Source organism: Siphateles boraxobius, unplaced genomic scaffold, assembly GCF_051911475.1.
Source record: "Siphateles boraxobius isolate OS27281-9 unplaced genomic scaffold, OSU_SipBor_1 164, whole genome shotgun sequence".
Lineage (NCBI taxonomy): Eukaryota > Metazoa > Chordata > Actinopteri > Cypriniformes > Leuciscidae > Siphateles > Siphateles boraxobius.
The window spans coordinates 1,557,033-1,582,766 of record NW_027508771.1 but is presented as its reverse complement, the minus strand read 5'-3'; the positions used below and the strand labels follow the sequence as shown (position 1 = coordinate 1,582,766).

General features: G+C 38.7%; 1 protein-coding gene and 2 long non-coding RNA genes across 3 annotated transcripts in view; all 3 read left to right on the top strand.

Annotated features, from left to right (window-relative positions):
* LOC143740074 (uncharacterized) overlaps positions 1-25,734 on the top strand; it is a 503,207-nt gene that overhangs the window by 156,223 nt on the left and 321,250 nt on the right. The gene's annotated exons all lie outside the window — the stretch shown is intronic.
* The window catches only part of LOC143740069 (kinesin-like protein KIF6), a 204,534-nt gene that overhangs the window by 18,515 nt on the left and 160,285 nt on the right, over positions 1-25,734 (top strand). The window contains exons 4-9 of the mRNA XM_077232147.1: positions 3,340-3,487; positions 3,660-3,769; positions 12,304-12,433; positions 15,117-15,323; positions 17,267-17,410; positions 17,545-17,631. Coding sequence (XP_077088262.1) covers positions 3,340-3,487; positions 3,660-3,769; positions 12,304-12,433; positions 15,117-15,323; positions 17,267-17,410; positions 17,545-17,631 — 826 coding nt within the window. The remainder of the gene's footprint in view (positions 1-3,339; positions 3,488-3,659; positions 3,770-12,303; positions 12,434-15,116; positions 15,324-17,266; positions 17,411-17,544; positions 17,632-25,734) is intronic.
* LOC143740076 (uncharacterized) lies at positions 7,482-7,992 on the top strand. Its single transcript, XR_013204734.1, has 2 exons — positions 7,482-7,842; positions 7,885-7,992. It is a non-coding gene; the product is annotated as an uncharacterized LOC143740076 (long non-coding RNA).

The window sequence follows — 25,734 nt, the reverse complement described above, 5'->3', positions numbered from 1 at the left end:
CCTCCGTTCGAAAAATATCCCATACACAGGAAAGGATGCATATGTGTAGCCTTCGCGCTCTCAAATCACCCACAATCCTATGCGCCAGCTTTGCTATCTTGTTCAAAAAATAAAAGATGTCAGACGTTAGCGGAGTCGGAGCAATAACGGGGCACTATGCTTGTACATGTAAGTTACCATACATTTGTTATAACCGTTGTACATATAAGTAAAGTTTAACGTTTAAGTGCCAGTACAAATTACTACCGTATTGATATTACAAATTATACAAATATATACAAATTACGTTATTGATGGCTAACTGAACCGGACCTTTCATTTAGCTTGGTTGCCATCACCGGCATTTCTTTTATAAATAACTAGTTAAGTTGTACAAAGTAGCTTTGCTAGCCTGTTCCATTTACGTGTTCTCCGAATGCTAAAGAGGAGCCTCGCCTAGACTCTGAAGGAAATGACTTGGAAGGATCAATCCTGCCAAGGAAGTATCCTTGACATTGAGAAACGGCTTATAATAGAGCCTATAAGATCCACAACAGGCTTCCAGGCTGGACCCACTGTATTGCATCTTTTTGTAATGCCTTGACATTTCAGAACTATAAAATAAGCCATGGGATAAACTTGTATTATCAAATCTTAAATGGACACACTTCAGCAGCATTGACTGCGTTGGTTCCAAAACTCAGCTCAAGGCTCGAGCGTACTACGAGATCTGTTACAAATGGACCTTTGCCTATACCGGCTTTTAGGAACTGCTATGGACAGAGATCTATTTTTCATGTGCTCACTAAAGCCTGAAATGAGACTCCACAGCACATCAGAACTATAACACCAATAAGACTATTTAAAATAACATTTACTCGCCATCTAATGGATAGGTATCTGTGACCAATGAGATGGCTTCATGGCCTCCCTCTGATGCTTATTCTCTTGGTTTGTGTATTTGTTGCTGTTTTGTCTAGGAGTTGTGTTGTGTATGAGATGTTTATGTTCTGCAGAACAGGAACCTGCTGAAAATCAGTTTTATACTGAGTCAGGCCCGATTGTCTTTAATCTTTTTCTGTTTAAAAATATAAAAATAAAAAAATAAATGTAAAAAAAAGTAATTTCCTGCACATCAGATTTATATTGTTTGGTTTTACTCATTGTGATGAATTATTTTGGCCTTTTTTCATATTTATAATTAATCATATTTACAGGAGTATAAACTCCTGTGAAACAAAAAGTCATGGCTGGACAATTTCATGTCCCTAGTCACCCTGTGCTAAAATGTAAATAGATATAATTTACTTAATTAAAAAATTCTAGGGGTGCCAATAATTGTGGCCAACGTGTTTTGGAGAAAAACATTTATTTCATAAAGAGATTTTTCCCACATTATGAAAGGTTCGATTTTTTTTATTTTATTTTTTTTAAATAAAATATCAAAAGGAATAACAATGCATATTTATTTTTACAGCCTTCTTTGTTCATATCTACCAAGGGTGCTAATAATTCTGACCACAACTGTATATTGTTGTACTGTAAAAAAAAATAAAAAAAATTCTAGTTTAAATAAATGCTATTCTTTTTTTTACTTTTTTAAAACTTTTTATTCACCAAAGAACCTAAAAAAGTATCACAGCTTATATCACAGTCAAAGATTCCAACATTGATAATAAATCAACATATTATAATGATTTTTGAAGGATCATGTGACACTGAAGACTGGAGTAATGGCTGATGAAAATTCAGCTTTGCATCACAGAAATAAATTATATTTTAAAGTATATTAAAATAAAATAAACACTATTTAAAATTTTTATAATATTTCACAATACTACATTTTTTTCCGTATTTTTGAATAAATAAATGCAGGCTTGATAAGCATAAGAGGTTTTTTGAAAAACATTAAAAATAGTAGTGTTTCCAATCTTTTGACTAGTACTGTGTGTATACGATTTACATATTACTGTTTCCAATGCAGGTTGTAAGAATAATGTATAGTAACTTTTGCCTATAACATGAAACATCAATGTTACTGCGTAAAGCATTGACAAAAGAGTAAACCGTTTGCTCAGGACTAAACAAAAGTGTGAAAAGTTTCATGTTCCAAGGTCAAACCATTAGTGAAATAGCAGACACGCAAATAAAAAGCTCCAGAAAAGACTGACTTGCCATATACTCAGACAAACAATCGTTTATCCATCTTCTCACGCTTCAGTTTCCACTGACGCTTGAAAAGCGAACCGAAATTAGGCCTAAAATTATGCCTACACACAAATTTGCTCAAAACATATTTTAATTATCTCGTTAAACCCTGAATAGTAGTCATAAAATATGCATTGGGAGTGAAGTGAAAATGTGTGTGCTTGACCCAGAAACTTGAAACTTGTAAACTCAACCTCAGGCTTACAAGTCCTTTTGGGTTGATTCACTTTTATTGCTCACAAGGTCTGTCCTAGGGCAACATTCACAGTCTTCTTTGGCAGGCATCTTTACAGTACGGTTGCATGGGTACCAGCCTTCCCATAGCTTCAACAACATGATGGAGCATTCAGTTCCCTTGTAAATGGAACATCTCTGGGTTTTGTACGTAATCTAACTTGTAATGTAATTTGCTCCCATGGTTCTGGTGCTTATTGACCCAAGGAAAAATTTACTTTTTGGTATTCTATTCCCTACAGTAGATATGACTCATGGTCATATGATCTTTCCACCAAAGTACTGTGTAATTTTACCCAAAAATAATGGCATGCATGCCCAAAACACAAAGATTATTCAGATCCCATCATTTTAAGGTCAAAGCATGAGGGGTGTACATTGTTGGAGTACAGTAATGGAAGTAGTAAACTCTGGTATTATCACTCTGTTTTGTTGTTGAAAACAAAAAAGCATGACGTTTGCAAAATGTTTTGGGGTTTAAATGTAACAGTGTTCAGAATCACTGCAAAAATGTCCTTAACCAGCAAATAATATTGGCCACACTACACTCCAGTATTCTAGTTCTCTGTGACAACAATATTTCCTGTTCATTTTTTTTCATAAATACGTTAAAGTCGCAAAATGCTTTATGAGCCAAAGCATTTCAGAAAAAATATTGAAACATGAAAAACATGATTTTTTTAATTACACAATTGATTAAAAAAATATTTCATAAAGGATTCAAATGTAATTGTGATGAATAGGTACATATGCAAATTTAAAACTATTTAAAGAGCTCTTTTGTATTACACATATTCATAGTTAAACATAACACACAAATATTACAGTTAACAATAGTTTCCTGAGAATGTCACAGCTTTAAAAAGTTTTGTAGCTATTTTTAGAAACCTGTCATGAGAACCTTGCATTTTTTGATAGTGTGCTGGCAGGTTATAATGGCACCATCTTTGCCTATGGCCAGACCGGAAGTGGGAAGACCTTTACAATCACTGGAGGTGCAGAGCATTATAATGACAGAGGGATCATTCCTAGAACTCTTTCTTACCTTTATCATCATATCAGCAAGGTCAGTAGGAATTTGCATATGTCATTCTGGAACCATGGATTTAAATGGTGAAGGCTGGCAAATATTTACGCAAAGCATTCTGTTATTCCAACTGGTAGTAATATTTTAGTTTTTAGTTTATAATTGGTCTGTTTTGATGTAATTATTAAAATAGTTGTATATCTGTTTGCAGGACAGCAGTATGGTCTATACAACCCACATTTCTTACCTGGAAATCTACAATGAGGCCGGCTATGATCTGCTGAATCCCCAACATGAAGCATCTCGTCTGGAGGACTTACCGTCAGTCTCTGTTTTTGACCTTTGTTCATTTTCAATTCTCATAATTGTAGATTAACTTAACACTTCATTATATCAGTTCTGATCTATCATGATATGGTTCAAACTACTTTGAAAATAGACATTGCCCACTTCTGAGCACACAAGCTGAACTTAGATTAATGACACTTTAAATCCACTGTCACTGTTACTAGCAGTATTGCTTCTCACTTTTTCTCTCTCTTTTTGCTGTTACCTCTCTGTTTATTCATCCATATCTTTGTTCATATTTCTGTGAAGAAGAAAAGAAAAGATGTTAACAGTATAAATTAAAACGTCCAAACGGCTAACTGAGCAATTTTTTATTGATTTCATGTTAGTGTCAAAAAGAAAAGAAAAAGTTCAAATATATTGATTGATTTGGTATTCATCTCTGATTTGTTTTTGTCTTCATTGATTAACAGACATTGAATCCCTTGTGTCTTGATTTTTTTTCATTGCATTGTCTTTGCTTACTTTTTCATGTTGTTTAGTTTATCACTTAGCCTCATGTGAGCTCTTGTGAGCTCATGTGAGCAAACAGTTTGTGAATAGGCTACTACAAATGATGGTCGTGAATAAGATATAATATTCAGATATTTTTAAAGCACAACCCTCTAATGTCAGAATGTTTATTTTGGGGAGTGGCCACTCAGTGTGCAGTGTGAGCCAGAGTGGCCAGGGACTAGAGCGGCAAAAGCCAATGTGTGCTTCTTTTACTGATATATTTAACGATATATTTTGCATTTCTAATCCAAACAACGTCAAACTCGGCACTGCACTTACTTGTGCCAGTAGCAAAACACCTGTCAAGTTTGAAATGCATCGGACTAACGGTTCGAGAGATATGCAAATAACAGATATGCCCGTTCAAAATCAGTTTTTGTTCGTGTTTTTAGTAATTGTTGGTTTTGGTGTGTTTGAGTGCTTATTGTTACAATTACACAGTAAAAGTTCAGTGACATTTTATTTGTGCATGGTAGAAAGCAAATACTGATACTGACATAATGACATACAATAAATATGGAAAATTGAACTACAGGGTTGCAAAACAATTTAAAATGGTGATATTAGGTGACATGTATTTGGGTATCTGTGTACAGGTAGCAGGAGTTTAGATTAGATTAGATTTACATTAGTGTCAACTTTGTTGTTATTGTGCAGATTACAATTATAGAGACAACTAGAAAAAAAAGTTTGATGAGACAAACTTTAAGTTGGGTTGAAAAAGCCAGAACAGAGAGTTTGATGAAGTTTAAAATAGTTTGAAGTTTAAAGTAATTTGAAGTTTGATAGATGGATTAGTTAGAGAGAAAGAAAGAATCGTTAGAAAGAAAAGAAAGATTAGTTAGATAGATAGAAAGATTAGTTAGAAAAAAAGAAAGATTAGTTAGAAAGAATGAAAGAAAGAATGATTAGTTAGAAAGAAAGAAAGATTAGCTAGAAAGAATGAAAGAAAGAATGAAAGAAAGAAAGATTAGTTAGAAAAAAGAAATTAGTAAAAGAAGAAAGATAAGAAAGATTAGTTAGAAAGAAAGAAAGAAAGATTAGAAAGAAGAAATGAAGTAGAAAGAAAGATTAGTAAGGATGAAAGAAACAAAGATGAGGTCGAAAAAAGAAAGACTAGGTAGAAAGAAGGATTGATTTCCATTACACGAGAGTAGATGTTAAAACTTCATGCTGATTTGTACTCGGCTTTCGCCAAGATAATCACCAACTAAGACGTAGCTTTACAGTAACCTATGCTTCTCCATTCATTTACGCTTCTTTCCATCTGGTGACGTGAATCTTCTGTCTGGTGTTAATACAGTGTATTGCGCGTCAGCACACACAACGGCTGCAACCACAGTGCGGTCCCCCATAACAACCCTCTGGATTGAGCGGAGTAGGGAACATCTCTAGGGTCTTCAAGTGGGCACCTTCCGTCCTCAGTGTTTCGTCGACTAGCCCACGACACCGCAAGAGGGCTCGACAGTGACTCTGGCGTCCCAGAGTCACCCCCCTCCGTCCCCCACTCAACTCAGCCCAGCTTACTGACCTCTACTTCCCTCTTGCTGCTGAGACCTAACCACAATCTCACAATCTCTCCGCAACCCAACCATACGCGCCAACCCGTTTGACTAAGGCTGTCGAGCCCCACTGGTGCGTTAATATGCAGTTTCAGTGGCAACGGTTCCGTATGGCATACCACCTACCACAAAACACAATATCTGCCCAACCACCCGTCATTCACGCAATATACACAGGAACGTAATGACTGTAAATACTATACAACCTATACAAATAAACCAACAGTTGCTGCTGAGACCTAACCACAATCTCACAATCTCTCCGCAACCCAACCATACGCGCCAACCCGTTTGACTAAGGCTGTCGAGCCCCACTGGTGCGTTAATATGCAGTTTCAGTGGCAACGGTTCTGTATGGCATACCACCTACCGCAAAACACCATATCTGCCCAACCACCCGTCATTCATGCAATATACACAGGAACGTAATGACTGTAAATACTATACAACCTATACAAATAAACCAACAGACCTTTCAAGTTTTCAAGAATTCTACGAAACCGTAGCATGGCGGCCTGTACACAGCCAGCTAGAATCTTTCCGTCTCAACCACAGCCAGTTGCTGTTCCTTTCTGCTGCTTCAGATAAGTTCTTTACTGTACGACGCAACTCTTGGCCACTGAATCCGTCGTCTCTGAGGAACCGGGTTGTAGAGTGTGCCACAAAACCACGACAACCCACTTCCACTGGATAAACCTGGACTCTCCATCCTCGCTGTTCTGCTTCAGTGGCCAGATGAGCATACCGCAGTTTCTTCCTCTCATATGCCTCATCTACCGCATCCTCCCATGGCACTGTTAACTCTATCAGTTAAACAATGCGTGCTGATCCAGACCACAAAACAATATCTGGTCGTAGGTTAGTGGTGGCAATCTCAGGTGGAAAAATAAGCCGTTGATCAAGATCAACCAGCATCTTCCAGTCCCTAGCAGCTTCCAGTTGTCCTGGGCGAGAATTGGTGTTAGCACCTTTTCTTGGTGGTTGCTCGCCTGGGCGGAGGAATATTGTCTTCTGCGTGTAATGTTTTGCTAGAACAGGCGGCAATTTATTGGTCATACTACGCTTGCCTTCCAAGAAAGATAGATAGAAAGAAAGATTAGTTAGAAAGAAAGAAAGAAAGATAGATAGAAAGAAAGAAACATTAGTTAGAAAGAAAGAAACATTAGTTAGAAAGAAAGATAGAAAGATATATAGAAAGAAAGAACGAAAGATTAGTTAGAAAGAAAGAATGAAAGAAAGATAGATAGAAATAAAGAAACATTAGTTAGAAAGAAAGATAGATAGAAAGAAAAAAAGTTTAGTCAGAAAGAATGAAAGATAGATAGAAAGAAAAAAAACATTAGTTAGAAAGAAAGATAGATAGATAGATGGAAAGAAAGATTAGTTAGAAAGACAGAAAGAGATTAATTAAAAAGAAGATAGATTAGTTAGAAAGAAAAAGATGAATTCAAAATAAAGAAGATTAGTAAGAAAGAAAAAATAAAGAAGATAGATTAGTTAGAAATAATGAACGAGAGAAAGATTAGAAAGAAAGATTACTTAGAAAAAAAGAAAGATTAGTTAAAGAAGAAAGATTAGTTAGAAAGAAAGAAAGACTAGAAAGAAGAGAGACGAAAGATTAGTTAGAAAGAAAGACAGATAGAAAGAAATATTAGAAAGGATGAAAGAAAGAAAGAAAAAAGAAAGAAAGATTAGTAAGAAAGAAAGAAAGATGAAGTAGAAAAAATATAAAGATTAGGTAGAAAGAAAGAGATTAATTAGAAAAAAGATAGATAGAAAGAAAGATTAGTTAGAAAGAAAGAATGAAAGAGATTAATAAAAAAGAAAGATAGATTAGTTCAAATGAAAGAGATTAATTAAAAAGAAAGAAAGTTTAGTTAGAAAGAAAGAACGATTAGTAAGAAAGAAAAAAGAAAGAAGATGGATTAGTTAGAAAGAAAGAAAGAGATTTGTTAGAAAGAAAGAAAGGTAAGTTAGAAAGAAAGATTAGTTAGAAAGAAAGAAAGATAGATTTGTTAGAAAGAAAGAAAGATTAGTTAGAAAGAAATATTAGTTAGAAAAAAAGAAAGATTAGTAAGAAAGAAAAAAGAAAGAAGATAGATTAGTTAGAAAGAAAGGTAGAAAGAAAGAAAGATAAAAGATAAATAGATTAGTTAGAAAGAAAGATGGATTAGTTAGAAAGAAAGATAGATGGATTTGTTATAAAGAAAGAAAAATACATGGATTTCTTAGAAAGAAAGAAAGAAAGAAAGAAAGAAATAAAGAAAGATGGATTAGTTAGAAATAAAGATTAGTTAGAATGCAAGAAAGATATATTAGCTAGAAAGAAAGATAGATTAGAAAGATTAGATTAGAAGAAAGAAATTGAGAGAGATTGGTTAGAAAGAAAGAAAGAAAGATTAAATAGAAAGAAAGAGAGAAAGAGTAGTTAGAAAGAAAGAAAGAAAGAAAGAAAGAAAGAAAGAAAGAAAGAAGAAAAATATTAGTTAGAAAGAAAGATAGATAGGTTAGAAAGAAAGAAATATTAGGTAGAAAGAAAGAGAGAGAAAGAAAGAAAGGATTAGTTAGAAAGAAAGAAAGGTGGATTAGTTAGAAAGAAAGATGGATTTGTTAGAAAGAAAGATGGATTAGTTAGAAAGAAAGAAAGAAAGAAAGAAAGATAGATGGATTAGTTAGAAAGAACGAACGAAAGAAAGATGGATTAGTTAGAAAGAAAAATTTGTTAGAAAGAAAGATATATTAGTTAGAAAGAAAGAAATATTAGTTAGAAAGAAAGAAAATAAGATTAGTTTGAAAGAAAGAAAGATTAAATAGAAAGAAAGAAAGATTAGTTAGAAAAAAAAATATTTGTTAGAAAGAAAGATTAGTTAAGAAAAGAAAGATTAGTTAGAAAGAAAGAAAGAAGATTAGTTGGAAAGAAAGAAAGATAGATTTATTAGAAAGAAAAAAGATTAGTTAGAAAGAAAAAAAGATTAGTTAGAAAGTAAGAAAGATTAGTCAGAAAGAAAGAAAGGAAGAAAGATTAGTTAAAGAAAGAAAGAAAGAAAGAAAGAAAGATGGATTAGTAAGAAAGAAAGATGGATTTGTTAGAAAGAAAGAAAGTAAGATGGATTAGTTAGAAAGAAAGAAAGATGGATTAGTTAGAAATAAAGAAAGATGGATTAGTTAGAAATAAAGAAAGTAAGATGGATTAGTTAGAAAGAAAGAAAGATGGATTAGTTAGAAATAAAGAAAGATGGATTAGTTAGAAATAAAGAAAGATGGATTAGTTTGAAAGAAAGAAAGAAAGATAGATAGATGCATCAGTTAGAAAGAAAGATTAGTTAGAAAGAAAGAAAGAAAGAAAGATAGATTAGTAAGAAAGAAAGATAGATTGGTTAGAAAGAAAGATAGATTAGTTAGAAAGAAAAAGATTTGTTAGAAAGATTAGTTAAGAAAATAAAGATTACTTAGAAAGAAAGAAGATTACTTATAAATAAATAAATAAATAAATAAGATTAGTTAGAAAGAAATAAAGATTAGTTAGAAAGAAAGAAATAACGAAAGATTAGTTAGAAAGAAAGAAAGAAGATTAGTTAGAAAGAAAGAAAGATAGATTAGTTACAAAGAAAGAAATAACAAAATATTAGTTAGTTAGAAAGAAAGAAAGAAGAAAAAGATTAGTAAGAAAGAAAGAAAGATTAGTTAGAAAGTAAGTAAGATTAGTTAGAAAGAAAGAAGGAAATAAAGAAGAAAAAGATTAGTTAGAAAGAAAGATGGATTGGTTAGAAAGAAAGATGGATTGTTTAGAAAGAAAGAAAGAAAGAAAGAAAGAAAGAAAGAAAGAAAGAAAGAAAGAAAGAAAGAAAGAAAGAAAGATTAGTTAGAAAGAAAGATTTGTTAGAAAGAAAGAAAGATGGATTAGTAAGAAAGTAAGATGGATTTGTTAAAAAGAAAGAAAGAAAGATGGATTAGTTAGAAAGAAAGAAAGATGGATTAGTTAGAAAGTAAGATGGATTAGTTAGAAATAAAGAAAGATGGATTAGTTAGAAATAAAGAAAGATGGATTAGTTTGAAAGAAAGAAAGAAAGAAAGAAAGAAAGATAGATAGATGGATCAGTTAGAAAGAAAGATTAGTTAGAAAGAAAGATAGATTTGTAAGAAAGAAAGATAGATTGGTTAGAAAGAAAGATAGATTAGTTAGAAAGAAAAAAGATTTGTTAGAAAGATTAGTTAAGAAAAGAAAGATTACTTAGAAAGAAAGAAAGATTAGTTAGAAAGAAAGAAATAACGAAATATTAGTTAGAAAGAAAGAAAGAAGAAAAACATTAGTAAGAAAGAAAGAAAGATTAGTTAGAAAGTAAGATTAGTTAGAAAGAAAGAAAGAAATAAAGAAGAAAAAGATTAGTTAGAAAGAAAGAAAGATGGATTGGTTAGAAAGAAAGAAAGAAAGATTAGTTAGAAAGAAAGAAAGAAAGAAAGAAAGAAAGAAAGAAAGAAAGAAAGAAGATTAGTTAGAAAGAAAGAAAGATAGATTAGTTAGAAAGAAAGATAGATTAGTTAGAAAGAAAGATAGATTAGTTAGAAAGAAAGATGGATTAGTAAGAAACAAAGAAAGATGGATTTGTTAGAAAGAAAGATGGATTTGTTAGAAAGATGGATTAGTTAGAAAGAAAGGAAGAGAGATGGATTAGTTAGAAATAAAGAAAGATGGATTAGTTAGAAATAAAGAAAGATGGATTAGTTTGAAAGAAAGAAAAATGGTTTAGTTAGAACGAAAGATTAGTTAGAAAGAAAGATAGATTAGACAGAAAGAAAGATATATTAGTTAGAAAGAAAGAAATATAGATTAGTTAAAAAGAAAAAAAGATTAGTTAGAAAGAAAGAAAGAAAGATTAGTTAGAAAGAAAGAACGAAAGATAAGTTAGAAAGAAAGAAAAAAGCAGAAAAAGATTAGTAAGAAAGAAAGAAAGATTAGTTAGAAAGCAAGAAAGATTAGTTAGAAAGAAATAAAGATTTGTTAGAAAGATAGATAGGTTAGAAAGAAAGAAAGAAAGAAAGAAGAAAAAGATTAGTTAGAAAGAAAGAAAGATGGATAAGTTAGAAAGAAAGATTAGTTAGAAAGAAAAAAGATTTGTTAGAAAGAAAGATAGATTAGTTAGAAAGAAAGATAGATTAGTTAGAAAGAAAGAAAGATAGATTAGATAGAGAGAAAGAAAGAACGAAAGATTAGTTAGAAATAAAAAAAGAAAGAAAGAAAGAATGAAAGATAGATTAGTTGGAAAGAAAGAAAGATAGATTAGTTAGAAAGAAAGATTAGTTAGAAAGAAAGAAAGATAGATTAGCTAGAAAGAAAGATTAGTTAGAAAGGTTGCTGGTTCGATTCCAGTACCGGCAGGAATATGACTGAGGTGTCATTGAGCAAGGCACCTAACCCCCAATCGCTCCCCGGGCGCCACTCAAGGCTGCCCGCTGCTCTGGGTGTGTGTATCCACGTTTGCAGTGTGTGTGTGTTCACTACTCACTACTCTGCTCCTAATGTGTGTGCACTTACTTGGATGGGTTAAATGCAGAGGTCAAATTCCAAGTATGGGTTACCATACTTGGCCATCACGTGTCACTTTCACTTTCACTTATTAGAAAGAAAGATTAGTTAGAAAGAATGAAAGATTATTTAGAAAGAAAAAAGATTGATAAGTTAGAAAGAAAGAAAGATAGATCAGTTCGAAAGAAAGAAAGATAGATTAGTTAGAATGAAAAAGATAGATTAGTTAGAAAGATAGATTAGTTAGAAAGAAAGAAAGATAGATTAGTTAGAAAGAAAGAGATTAGTTAGTAAGAAATATAGATTAGTTAGAAAGATAGATAGATAGATAGTTTGAAAGACAACTCTCTAATCAGAGTGACGGATTCTCCCAACTCCTCTCGTCTTTTAAGGATATCGTGTACCCAAAAGCGCCTGTTTTTCTTTTGATATTTTTTTGTAACGTAAAGCAGAAGCAGGTCATCCATTTTCGCTCCTTTGAAACCGCAGCGCGGGCGCGCGCATGCTTAGAATAAAAAGACCGTTATCGGTTGTTGGTGTGGACGCATATACATGTAAGTTATAGTTATCTTTATCGTTATCTTTATAGTTATCGTGCTTGGCGTGAACGGGCCTTAAAAATTATATTATATTAACATGTAAAGACAGTAAACCCAATAATGTTATCATGAGTGCAAGGATGCCGGAAAAAGGCGTTTCCTGTCCACCCACAGCAATTATGCCCAAAAAGCAAATGTGCATTGCATTGAGTTGTCAGTCCTGCTGAAATTGCATGCTCATATTTTTCACATTATATGTCCTCTGATTAAAGGATTAATCTCTGGCCCTGTCTACATGGCTGAGGTTTATGATTTGATGAATACCTATTTCCCACACTCGCATAATACTGTTTGCTCATCTTCTTAACGTTTTTTTCATTGATTTAGGAGGGTAACAATAATGGAAGACTCAGACCAGAACATTCACCTCAAGAACCTGTCGTTGCAACAGTCGGCCAATGAAGAGGAAGCTTTGGATTTGCTTTTTTTAGGAGACACGAATCGTATGATTGCAGAGGTGAGGCCATCAGTTTGTATGCTCTCTATTGGCGTCCTACTCTTTGGCCATGTTCAGTTCACGTAGTCATTGTTCAGGATTGACAACTGTTTTTGTAAGACATTTTTTAAAAAGAAACAAAAAACAACTTTTTTATATGTTCAATCATTCTAAGTGTGTACAACATGTATTTACATTTGGCACAAACCAATAGGAGAAATCCACCCATCCATCCATTCTCCAAACTGCTCTTCCGGTAATAACAGCAGTCTTGTAAACTCACAACAGGGTATGTGCACACATAGACCCGCTTCACAGGCCAGTATCAAAATCATTGCTTTTTTGCCGCTCACTTGAATTCATGATTAGCTGATCATAGTAAAGGTCATTCTTGGTCGGCCGCTCTCTCATGGAGCTTGGTGAACGGAGCACAAATAGTGTAATAATCACAGGTTGTAACTGCATTACTTGCATTAAATATTTTTAAGACATTAAACAGAAAATATTAATCACAGAAATTAGCCCATTATTTTTGACATCACTTATATAACATACAAAAAAAAACATGAAAATGTTAATACGGTAAACATAATACGGTCATACTTCCTGGTTCTGGTAAGAACTCTAGCTGCTGCGTTTCGGACCAGCTTTAGTTTGTTTATTAAGCGTCCAGGGCAACCACCCTAGCATTACAATAATCTAGCCTTGATGTCATGAACACATTAACTAATTGTTCTGCATTTGTTTTAAGATGGAAAAATGTGGTTTTACAGATACTAGACATGTGACTTTCAAATTAAAGATTGGTATCAAAGAGCTCACCCAGAGCAGCCATCCAGTGTTAGACAGTATTCTAGGTTATTACGTGAGGAAGTTTTTTGTCCAATGATTAGAATCTCTGTTTTTTTCAGAATTAAGTAAAGCTGCTTTGAAACAATCTATATTGTTAGAAGCGCTATATAATTGAAGGTGACTTGACTTGACTAGTGAGAGAAATATTACATGTGTAAAATAAACTGCAATGTTAAAATTAACATACAAATGCATTAGTCATACGATGGTGAATTTGGCCTGTCACCTTAGCTGGCCTTGTCCTTGATTGTATTTAACAATAAAAATGAAAAAAAAAAAATTTAATCAAGCATCGGTGTAGTAGGTGTCATTAAATAACAAAGGTATATTGAACACAGAAGGCAGATGAGAAACAACAGAACATGTATAAATATGGCAGGCAGAGATAATGACAGTAGATGATGGTAGTAGATAAGGGAGAGAATACACTTAAGATTGATGATGAGGATGAAGGTAAGTATTCCAGGACACGGAGGAGGGTATTCTAGAGGTACGTTTTTCAACACAGCAGGAAAAAAAACTGAAACCCTCAACCCAGTACCACCACTACTTCAGTGTCAGCTTCATGGACAACAGCTCACAGTTGCCAATTTCATATTTGGCCTTTGCAGACAAAAGCTTTCAGGAGTAGTAGGTACAAGAAAAATAGCTTAGGAGGAGTAAATCCAGTAGATCCAGCTTTGAAAAAACTGTTGCCCCTCGCAAGTTCTCCATAGTTGCTGGGACATGAGAAAGTTGGAACATAAACTTAAATGTGATGTTGTTAAGGGCTTGGTAATCAATGCAGGGCCACCTACCTTCTTGGACACAATGAAGAAGCTAGATACAGCAGGTGACTTGAATGGATAAATATAGCCTTGCTTTAATGCCTCACTGATATACTCTTTCATCGCTCATTGTTCAGGCGAGGACAGGGGATAAACTCTCCCATCTGATAAGGAAGCACCTGGAAGCCGGTAAATGGTTCAGTCACAAGGGCCGTGAGGAGGAAGTTGAGAGGTGCACTTGGGGCTAACCAAATTGTGGAACTGGCGGTACTATTGTGGAATAGATATGGATTACTTAATAAAAGGACTCTCAATGGTAGTGGAGAGAGTTCGTCACCAGCTGAGAGGGAGGAAGGTGTTGAGCGAACTGTAGACAGCGATGGAAACATTGATTTCCCCAGGCACAGATCTCGTTTGTGGACCAGGACAGCACAGGAGAATGTTTGATGAGCCAGGGACGGCCGAGGATGAGGTCTGAGCCGGTAACTATGCCTAGCACCAGCAAAGGAATGGTCTCAGAGTGTAGGGTGCTGGCCTGAAGGGTGAGATGAGCATTTTGGAAAGCCTGGAAGCTTGACAGCATTATAATATATGTACTGTAACATTTTCTTAGTGTAAGAGACATTCAAGAGACTCATCAAACATTCTCCTGTGCTGTCCTGGTCCACAAACGAGATCTGTAAGAGATTGAGGTCTTTAGCTCACATACTCATCCCTTTTCTTATATCAGTGTACCCTGATGAGTTATTCCATGTTTCATTCTCTCTCCATCACAGTGTGCTATTTTTAGCTTCTGAAAATAAACTACTCAAAAGTAACCATATACAAGGATACCAAGTAACAGACACTAATCACACACATTTCTTTGGGAGGATAATTGTATGCTGTAAGTCATCTTGAGTTTTCTCTGGTGTACATGTGCTAAATATCTGTCATCAACAACATCTGAGGATAAGGATAAAGACTCCTTGCACTTTATTACAACAGATATATTTATTTAATATAATTTGACCATTTTATTGTTATTTGCTGTAACAGTAGTTCATTCATCCCTGGTCTCTATCTACATTTCCATCTTTTTGTAGACTCCCATGAACGAGGCTTCTACACGGTCTCACTGCATCTTTACCATTCACATGTGCAGCAAAGAGCTGGGCTCAGCCACGGTACGGTGCTCGAAGCTGCACTTAGTGGACCTGGCTGGGTCTGAAAGAGTGGGAAAGACAGGTGTGGGAGGTCAAATCCTTACGGAAGCTAAATATATTAACCTCTCCCTGCACTACTTGGAGCAGGTAGGAGAACTTTCTTTGTTACAGATGTTTTTTTTAAGGTGCACTATGGAATTTTGGTCTCTCCGACAGATTAATCCATAATTGTCTCTGATTTTCATATCTGAATAGATCTGCATATATCTGGTCTGGAAATAAAACCAAACTGCAAAATAATAAGATATATAGTGCAGCCTATATTTAATTTGGAAAGCTGAGTATACCGGCGCAAAATAAAAACACATTGCGGTATATGTATTTTTAATAATACACTTCACAAGAGTCGCGGCAGCAGGTATTTTTATGAATGCAATGTGTGGCACTGTCGCTGATTCATGCTGAAAATTTGTTCATACTGTAACAGTTTGTCTCATTTTTAGAATGATTATTTATTCCATGGTTAAAACAACATAGTCTTGTGATCTGTGGATAAACAATTTATACAAAATTATATGTGATAAGGATATTAAATCGAGCTGTAAGGTGGTGTATCTTTAGCGCTCCAAAGACTTTATAGCCTTTAAGTAGCTTTTAGAGGAGCTCTGCTTTCAAAACAAAATATATATTTTCCAGAAAAAAGCTACTTTTTCCCAATGATTAGCTTATTTGACATAAAAAGTAGCAATACAACATTGTTACAACTTCTTTGTCAAGGATAACACAATAAAGTAGCATTAACTTATTTCCATTCTGGTCCTTGATTTTTCTTTTTTTTTAATGAGACCTTTTCATGACAAACCATACACACACAAAAAAGATAACTAACAAATAAAATACACATATATATCCAATCTATTAAACCATCCTATCTAAAAACAATCTCTTCACTCTTATTCTAAAACCAACATTATCCGTTAAAACCTTAATGTACATAGATTAAAATGTATTATATTTATAATTTATAATACTATTTAGAATAATGTCCATGTCTTACATTAACTCGAGAGAAATATGAGTTAAAATACACTGGGGCTCTATTATTTATTATTTTATGTACCATTTTTAGTTTCAAGAATGCTAACTGTCTTTCAATAGGTAACCATCCAAGCTGCTGAAGGTGTCCAATATCCACATGAGTAAAATAATGATATCCTAAAACTACATTCAGTAATTTATTTTGTTACTTTTGTAATTGTGTCAACCACATACTGGATAAATCAGTCAGCAATGAACAACACGCATACTCAAGTTGACTTTGTACTAGGCCTGTAGCAGGGACCTTTAAACTTTCTTTATTTAAAAAAACTAGCATATCTAGCTACAAATTTAATTTGAGCATTAACTTTTCCTAAAACTTTCCAGGCCATACTTACACCACTTAAATTGTCATCCAGAACACAACCAAGTTGATGGTTGTTCTTCCATTCGACTGATGTTCTTTTTACAAGTGCACAACCATCTACTTTAACTACTAAATCATCTGCCTTTCTTAACTTAGATTTTGACCTAAAGAGAATAGATTCTGTTTTATGCAGACATAATAAAAGCTTATTTTCAGACAGCCAGTCACCTTAAGCTCCTCACTTCTCCTGTATTCTATTTGTCTCCTTATCTGCAACTACTAAAGCAGCAGCATCTGTGTATAAAAACATATTACACTTACACACCTCTTGTGTGTGCATGCATGTATATATATATATATATATATCATCAAATGTGTCAAGTCCGACCTAACAACTCAAAATATACATTAAATCAATATTCTAAGCTTACATTCGAGAATTGTGGCAAAACACAGTTTTAGACACAGATTTTTCATGTATTTACTCAATAATACAATTTTGTTAATTTTACCTGAATCTTCCATGGTGTACTCTTAACCAAAAATTATTACTTGAAAAATATTATAATTTAAATAATTGTGAATACACTGTTTATACTGACATGACCATACTGTGTTTTAAAAGGAGTTTGAATCATATTATAGAAATTACAATTTGGTGGGCTCCATTTGCTTTCTGGTTTAGGTCATCATAGCCCTGTCGGAGAAGAATAGGTCCCACATCCCCTACCGCAACTCCATGATGACCTCTGTGCTTAGAGACAGTTTGGGTGGTAACTGCATGACCACCATGATCGCTACTGTGTCTGTGGAGAGGATAAACATTGCTGTACATCTCTTAACATCAATTTTCTTTTTAAATTAGCATTAAGGGCAACTCGTTTTTTTACTTCTTCTTTTTTTATCTTCACATCACTCATGCACATCATTCCTCTCCTACTCTCCCTCCTCCTACTCTCTTAGGAGTCTATGTCCACCTGTCGTTTTGCTCAGAGAGTGGCTTTGATTAAGAATGATGCTTTGCTTAATGAAGAACTGGATCCTGCTCTGGTGAGTCTTACATTAACATGTGTAAAATTACACTACTTTTAAAGAAATAAAATAAGATCAAATGATAGAGTATTTTCTTGTATCCCAGTATAATGGGCAGGGGTAAATATAAATAAGACATTCATTGGTTGAATTCCTGGAATTTGTGGAACCCTATTGTGTTTGTACTGATATTCCTCTGCTTCCTCTTCTCCTTTTTTTCTGCCAAAAAAGTGTATGGGTGTTGAGGTGCAGTCACATTTACCATTGTTCTCCAAAATGTTGTGGGCAAATTCCAGTCATTTCAATAGGAATCCACAGGAGAGCTGCAAAAAGAAAATATAGCTGCGAGAAGTGATTTCGGGCCCAAGCTCGTGGCACCGAAACCCCGGTGCCTTTAGTTAGGCTTGGGCACTTCATCGCTGCTTGCAGCTATATTTTTTTATTTTTATATATATATACACACACACACTCACCTAAAGGATTTTTAGGAACACCTGTTCAATTTCTCATTAATGCAATTCTCACATGGCAGTTGCTTCAATGCATTTAGGGGTGTGGTCCTGGTCAAGACAATCTCCTGAACTCCAAACTGAATGTCAGAATGGGAAAGAAAGGTGATTTAAGCAATTTTGAGCGTGGCATAGTTGTTGGTGCCAGACGGGCCGGTCTGAGTATTTCACAATCTGCTCAGTTACTGGGATTTTCACGCACAACCATTTCTAGGGTTTACAAAGAATGATGTGAGAAGGGAAAAACATCCAGTATGCGGCAGTCCTGTGGGCGAAAATGCCTTGTTGATGCTAGAGGTCAGAGGAGAATGGCCCGCCTGATTCAAGCTGATAGAAGAGCAACTTTGACTGAAATAACCATTCGTTACAACCTAGGTATGCAGCAAAGCATTTGTGAAGCCACAACACGCACAACCTTGAGGCGGATGGGCTACAACAGCAGAAGCCCCCACCAGGTACCACTCATCTCCATTACAAATAGGAAAAAGAGGCTACGATTTGCAAGAGCTCACCAAAATTGGACAGTTGAAGACTGTAAAAATGTTGCCTGGTCTGATGAGTCTCGATTTCTGTTGAGACATTCAGATGGTAGAGTCAGAATTTGCCGTAAACGAAATGAGAACAAGGATCCATCATGCCTTGTTACCACTGTGCAGGCTGGTGGTGGTGGTGTAATGGTGTGGGGGATGTTTTCTTGGCACACTTTTGGCCCCTTAGTGCCAATTGGGCATTGTTTAAATGTCACGGCCTACCTGAGCATTGTTTCTGACCATGTCCATCCCTTTATGGCCACCATGTACCCATCCTCTGATGGCTACTTCCAGCAAGATAATGCACCATATCACAAATCTGGAATCATTTCAAATTGGTTTCTTGAACATGACAATGAGTTCACTGTGCTAAAATGGCCCCCACAGTCACCAGATCTCAACCCAATAGAGCATCTTTGGGATGTGGTGGAACGGGAGCTTCGTGCCCTGGATGTGCTTCCCACAAATCTCCATCAACTGCAAGATGCTATCCTATCAATATGGGCCAACATTTCTAAAGAATGCTTTCAGCACCTTGTTGAATCAATGCCACGTAGAATTAAGGCAGTTCTGAACGCGAAAGGGGGTCAAACGCAGTATTAGTATGGTGTTCCTAATAAAACTTTAGGTGAGTAGGTGTATATATATATATATATATATATATATATATATATATAATATACAGGTCCTTCTAAAAAAATTAGCATATTGTGATAAAGTTCATTATTTTCCATAATGTAGTGATAAAAATTTAACTTTCATATATTTAGTTTCATTGCACACCAACTGAAATATTTCAGGTCTTTTATTGTTTTAAAACTGATGATTTTGGCATACAGCTCATGAAAACCCAAAATTCCTATCTAAAAAAATTAGCATATTTCATCCGACCAATAAAAGAAGTGTTTTTAATACAAAAAAAAATCAACCTTCAAATAATTATGTTCAGTTATGCACTCAATACTTGGTCGGGAATCCTTTTGCAGAAATGACTACTTCAATGCGGCGTGGCATCGAGGCAATCAATCTGTGGCACTGCTGAGGTGTTATGGAGGCCCAGGATGCTTCGATAGCGGCCTTAAGCTCATCCAGAGTGTTGGGTCTTGCGTCTTTCAACTTTCTCTTCACAATATCCCACAGATTCTCTATGGGGTTCAGGTCAGGAGAGTTGGCAGGCCAATTGAGCACAGTAATACCCTGGTCAGTAAACCATTTACCAGTGGTTTTGGCACTGTGAGCAGGTGCCAGGTCATGCTGAAAAATGAAATCTTCATCTCCATAAAGCTTTTCAGCACATGGAAGCATGAAGTGCTCCAAAATCTCCTGATAGCTAGCTGCATTGACCTTGCCCTTGATTAAACACAGTGGACCAACACCAGCAGCTGACATGGCACCCCAGACCATCACTGACTGTGGGTACTTGACACTGGACTTCAGGCATTTTGGCATTTCCTTCTCCCCAGTCTACCTCCAGACTCTGGCACCTTGATTTCCGAATGACATGCAAAATTTGCTTTCATCCGAAAAAAGTACTTCGGACCACTGAGCAACAGTCCAGGTCAGGTGCTTCTGCCGCTGTTTCTGGTTCAAAAGTGGCTTGACCTGGGGAATGCGGCACCTGTAGCCCATTTCCTGCACACGCTTGTGCACGGTGGCTCTGGATGTTTCTACTCAAGACTCAGTCCACTGCTTCCGCAGGTCCCCCAAGGTCTGGAATCGTTCCTTCTCCACAATCTTCCTCAGGGTCCGGTCACCTCTTCTCGTTGTGCAGCGTTTTTTGCCACACTTTTTCCTTCCCACAGACTTCCCACTGAGGTGCCTTGATACAGCACTCTGGGAACAGCCTATTTGTTCAGAAATTTCTTTCTGTGTCTTACCCTCTTGCTTGAGGGTGTCAATGATGGCCTTCTGGACAGCAGTCAGGTCGGCAGTCTTACCCATGATTGCGGTTTTGAGTAATGAAACAGGCTGGGAGTTTTTAAAAGCCTCAGGACTCTTTTGCAGGTGTTTATAGTTAATTAGTTGATTCAGATGATTAGGTTAATAGCTCATTTAGAGACCCTTTTCATGATATGCTAATTTTTTGAGATAGGAATTTTGGGTTTTCATGAGCTGTATGCCAAAATCATCAGTATTAAAACAATAAAAGACCTGACATATTTCAGTTGGTGTGCAATGAATCTAAAATATTTGAAAGTTTAATTTTTATCATTACATTATGGAAAATAATGAACTTTATTACAATATGCTAATTTTTTGAGAAGGACCTGTATATGTGTGTGTGTATATGTGTGTTTATATATATATATATATATATATATATATGTGTGTGTGTGTGTGTGTGTGTGTGTATATGTGTGTGTGTATATGTATATATATATATATGTATGTATGTGTGTGTGTGTATATGTGTATATATTAAGTATATATATATATATGAAAATATAGCTGCGAGCAGCGATGAAGGGCCCAGGTAACTAAAGGCACCGGGGTTGCGGCGCCACCGGCTTAGGGCCCGTAAAACTTTCTGCCGTCGAATCAAGCGACCAGCAAGCATAGGAAAGCGCCTGAAGAAGCCGGCCGTCTTCGCCACCTTCAGCCCTCTGTGCCTGCTACGCCATCCGGCGCCGAGTATCCTTTTGTGCTTGCCTTCTGTGAGTGTTCGCCGCTGCGACACTCACTCTCTCTCTCACTAAAAAATCGCAAGCGTTTTTATTAAAATGCCTCGCCTTTCCTGCGTCTCGTGTAGAGCCCTGCTCAGCGCAGGAGACCGCCATGTCATTTGCGCTCTCTGCCTGGGCCCAGACCACGCAGCCCTCGCCCTAAATTCGGGCGGCTGCGAGCACTGTGAAGCGCTTCCGTTATCGACCATGTGGGCTCAACTCGAAGCCTTCACCCCGGACGCTGTCAATCCACCCTCTAGACCACGCAAAAAGAGGCGGCGTGCGCAGAGGATGCTGGAGCCTGTGGCTATAGTGAAGTGCTCGCCGGATCGCATCCCGCCAGCCTCACTCTCTCCTTCTCCGCCCCTCCCGGACGCGCAGCCGCCTCAGGGGACGAAGCTGAAGGGGCATACCCAGGTGACAGCTGTTCCATCCTGGCATCGGACAGCGAGGAGTGGTCGAGCTCTCATCACTCCGCCTCCTCCTCGATCCAGGAATCCAGCAGGACTCGGGTTGGCGTGGACGCCGATCTCATGCGCCTCCTTTCAAAGGCCGTTGACCAACTCGGCCTTGATTGGTCACCTCCTAAGGAGCCCGCGCCCAATAGGCTCGAGGGCTGCTTCCTTAGCGAGATGGCGCTCAAAGTCTGCCCTCCCGTCTAAAGCCTGCAGGACCACCTCAGCCCATGTCGGCCTCGCATTCGATGCCGCCGGACAAGCTACTTCCGCCCTGCACTCGATGGCTGTGCTGCAGATCCTCCAGGCTGATCTCCTCCGTGAATGGGATGAGAAAAGCAAGGACCCACCCGCCATCACGGATTTAAGGAGGGTGACGGATCTCTCCCTTCATGCGACGAAATCCGCGGTTCAGGCAATGGGCAGATGCATGCGTGCCACAGAGAGGCACCTCTGGCTGACGCTTGCGGATATGAGGGAGTCAGAGCGTTCCGCGTTTCTCGACGCACCGCTCTCCCCTACTGGTCTTTTCGGCCCAGCGGTGAACGGGATCGTCGACCGCTTCTCCGAAGTACAGAAGACCTCGCAGGCCATGAACCTTTTCCTGCCTCGACGTTCTAGCTCCTCTGCAAGCTGCCCACGTGAGCTGCATGCGTGACACGCCAGCCAGCACCCAGCTCAGCCCCAGCCTTTGCAGCGTCGACAGGGTGGCCGCCCTAGATCACACTCTTCTGGACGCAGGTCGCCTCCCCCTCCGGGGACCCCGGCCCAGGGTTGCGCTGAGGCCCGAGCAGGCAAAGTCCTCCTAGCAACCCCAGAGAGGAAAAGACGGCTGGGTCTCGCTGCGGCCGGACCACCGTCAAAATATCTCATCCTGTCAGTCCCCTCAGAGAAGGCTACTGCAGACGCACATTTAGCAGCCAACGAGTCGCCTGAATACAAACGCCGTTTTTATGGCGACCTAGAGAAATCTCAGAAAGAGTATAAATTCTGGTTATCCGGCTCACGCCAATGGTGTTTTAAGTGTAGAAAATGTGCCCACAAGTCAGTGCTCACCCCTACACATAAACACGATGCCCCACGTGTCTCACACACTCACAGAGCCCACTCTCATAAAGCTGGCAAATGCCGCTCTAGTGCTAGAGGTAGAGAATGTGCCCACATATATTTGCTCACACCTACTCGCTGCCCACTCTGTTACATGGCAACAGCCTCACAGCCGCCAAGTTATGAATGTAAGTCACCTGCCCGCCCACGAGCGCTCACGCTTACTGACAAACACTTCGCCCCAGGCTCCGCTCGCACTAAATACCATCACCAAATTTTCCCCATTCCCAGTAATCGGGTCATCTCAAGTGATACAGACAGTCACAATTGTCAGCGAGCCGCCGTTCCCGAGATCAGAGGGTGCGCGCGCCCCGCACACACCTCCGGTTCAGTTTCCCGAGCCCGCGAAGCGCGGTGATCGGAACCTGGAGCCCATTCTGCCCCTAGCTATACATGTAGAAGCATGGAAGGCTATTCCAGGTGTGTCAGAGTGGGTGCTGAGCACAATAAGACAGGGCTATTCGCTTCAGTTCGCTCGCCGCCCCCTTCGCTTTCGAGCACGGACCGAGCCGAAAGTGAAAGCGGATGTAGCGCATCTACTCCGGACAGAAATAGCCAAACTGCTGTGCAAAGGGGCCATAGAACCAGTACCTCCTTCTCTGAGCAAGTCAGGCTTTTACAGCCGATATTTTCTCGTACCCAAGAAGGACGGACCTCTAAGACCTATCTTAGATCTGAGATATTTGAACAAAGCTCTTATGAGACGGCCGTTCAAAATGCTCACGACCAGACAAATCCTTGCGCAAATTCGCGCGAGGGACTGGTTTATCTCTCTCAATCTGATAGATGCATACTTTCAGATCCCAATAGACTCTCGTCACAGGCCATTCTTGAGATTCACCTTCGACGGTCGGGCATATCAATACACCGTCCTCCCGTTCAGCCTTTGTCACCCCGTACATTTACAAAGTGCATGGATGCGTCTCTCGCCCCCTTGAGAGTGAAAGGGCTGCGAATTCTGAACTATTTGGACGATTGGCTGATTTTAGCACAGCCAGAGGTAGAACTGTTATCTCACAGAACAGTGCTTCTCAGCCATCTGGAAAGCTTGGGCCTCACGGTCAACTGGACCAAGAGCTCATTACTGCCCAGTCAGTCAGTTTCCTTTCTAGGAATAGAGCTGGACTCTGTGGCTATGACGGCCCGCCTATTGACACAGCGCGCGCGCCGTGTTCCGACACCTGGCCTTTCCTGGTCTTTCCAGGAGGGCAGCATCACATCTCTGAAGACATTCCAGAGGATGCTAGGCTGTATGGCATCAGCAGTGGCTGTGCTTCAGCTGGGCTTGCTGCGCATGCGCCCGCTACACCGCTGTCTGAACACCCAAGTGCCTCACCAGGCTTGGGTTTCAGGCTACAGACGAATCAGAGTGACTCAGAGCTGTGTTTTGGCTCTGCAGCCCTGGTTAGCGGCCGACTGGTACCAGCAGGGAGTGACAATGGGGGCTGTCTCACACCGAAAGTTCATCTCGACGGACGCCTCCAACTCAGATTGGTGTGCCGTCTTCGAGGGCAGACCGGTCTTTGGCCTGTGGTCAGACCAAGAGAGACACTTCCACATAAACTGTCTGGAAATGATAGCGGTCGAGAACGCGCTCAAAGGGGGCCGTTGCAGCGTTCGCTGAGTCCAGTCAGTAGGAAAAGATGAGCTCGTCATCTGCTTCCTTAGAGGAGCTAGACGGATGAATCCCCCGCTACCCCCGTCAGTTCCCATATGGGATCTTTCATTGGTCCTCGAGACCCTGAAAGCTTTCCCCTTCGAACCGATAGACTCCATGGACGTAAAGTACCTTTCGCTCAAAACCGTATTTCCTGACAGCTCTATCGTCAGTCATACGTGTGGGGGATTTACACGCGCTACCTGTTAGCGCGGCGTGCCTTGAGTTCGGGCCAAATGACTCTATAGTCATCCTTAAGCCAAGACATGGTTATATGTCTAATGTGCTGGGCACCCCCTTCAAAGCGCAGGTCATTTCTCTTTCGGCTCTGCCAGCATCCGATAGTGAGGGTGATGTTAATCTCCTCTGCCCCGTCAGGGCGCTGAGGGCTTACATTACGCGCTCCGCCTCTTTCAGGCGTACGGATCAGCTCTTTGTCTCGTTTGGTGGGCGCACCAAGGATCTCGCCGCCTCGAAACAAAGCCTGTCTAGATGGATAGTGGAAGTTATCGCATCCGCTTATAAGTCTAAAGGTCTGCAATGCCCCTTGGGCATCAGGGCTCAATCCACCACAGGCGTGGCCTCGTCGTGGGCTTGGTCCAGCGGAATTTCCATTCAAGACATTTGTGAGGCGGCAGGCTGGGCCTTTCCGTCCACATTTGTTAGGTTTTATAACTTGGAAGTTCCCGCCATGCAGGCTAGACTTCTGTCAGTGTGAGCGGTGTGTATACTCTGCCCAGTGTATCATGTGCAGACTACTCTCACGCGCATTAGCTCTCCTGGTTGAGCTGCACTATATGGTGAATAGTTATATGGACCGGCGACGCCGCTCTGTACACTCTGTATGTGCTTATAACATGTGCTGGCCCGCATTGCTGGCCACCTGTTTCCCACTTATCTATGATCCACGGGAATCCCTGGGACTAATGAAGTGGAGGCTGGGCGCGCACGGCGTTGACAATGGTTTCACGTAGCGTAAGCTAGCTTACGCAATACGAGAGAACCTCTCGTAAGAGAACGTACTCGGTTACATACGTAACCTCAGTTCTCTCTAGAAGAGGGAACGAGTATTGCGTAACCCGACCGTGCAGGCGCCACGAGCGATTTTCACGTCAGCTGATGAAACCAGTGAAGCAGCCTCTGAGCCTGACTTTTAAACGCTAAGCCACCCCCATTTTGGCGGTCAGTGACGTGTAGCGG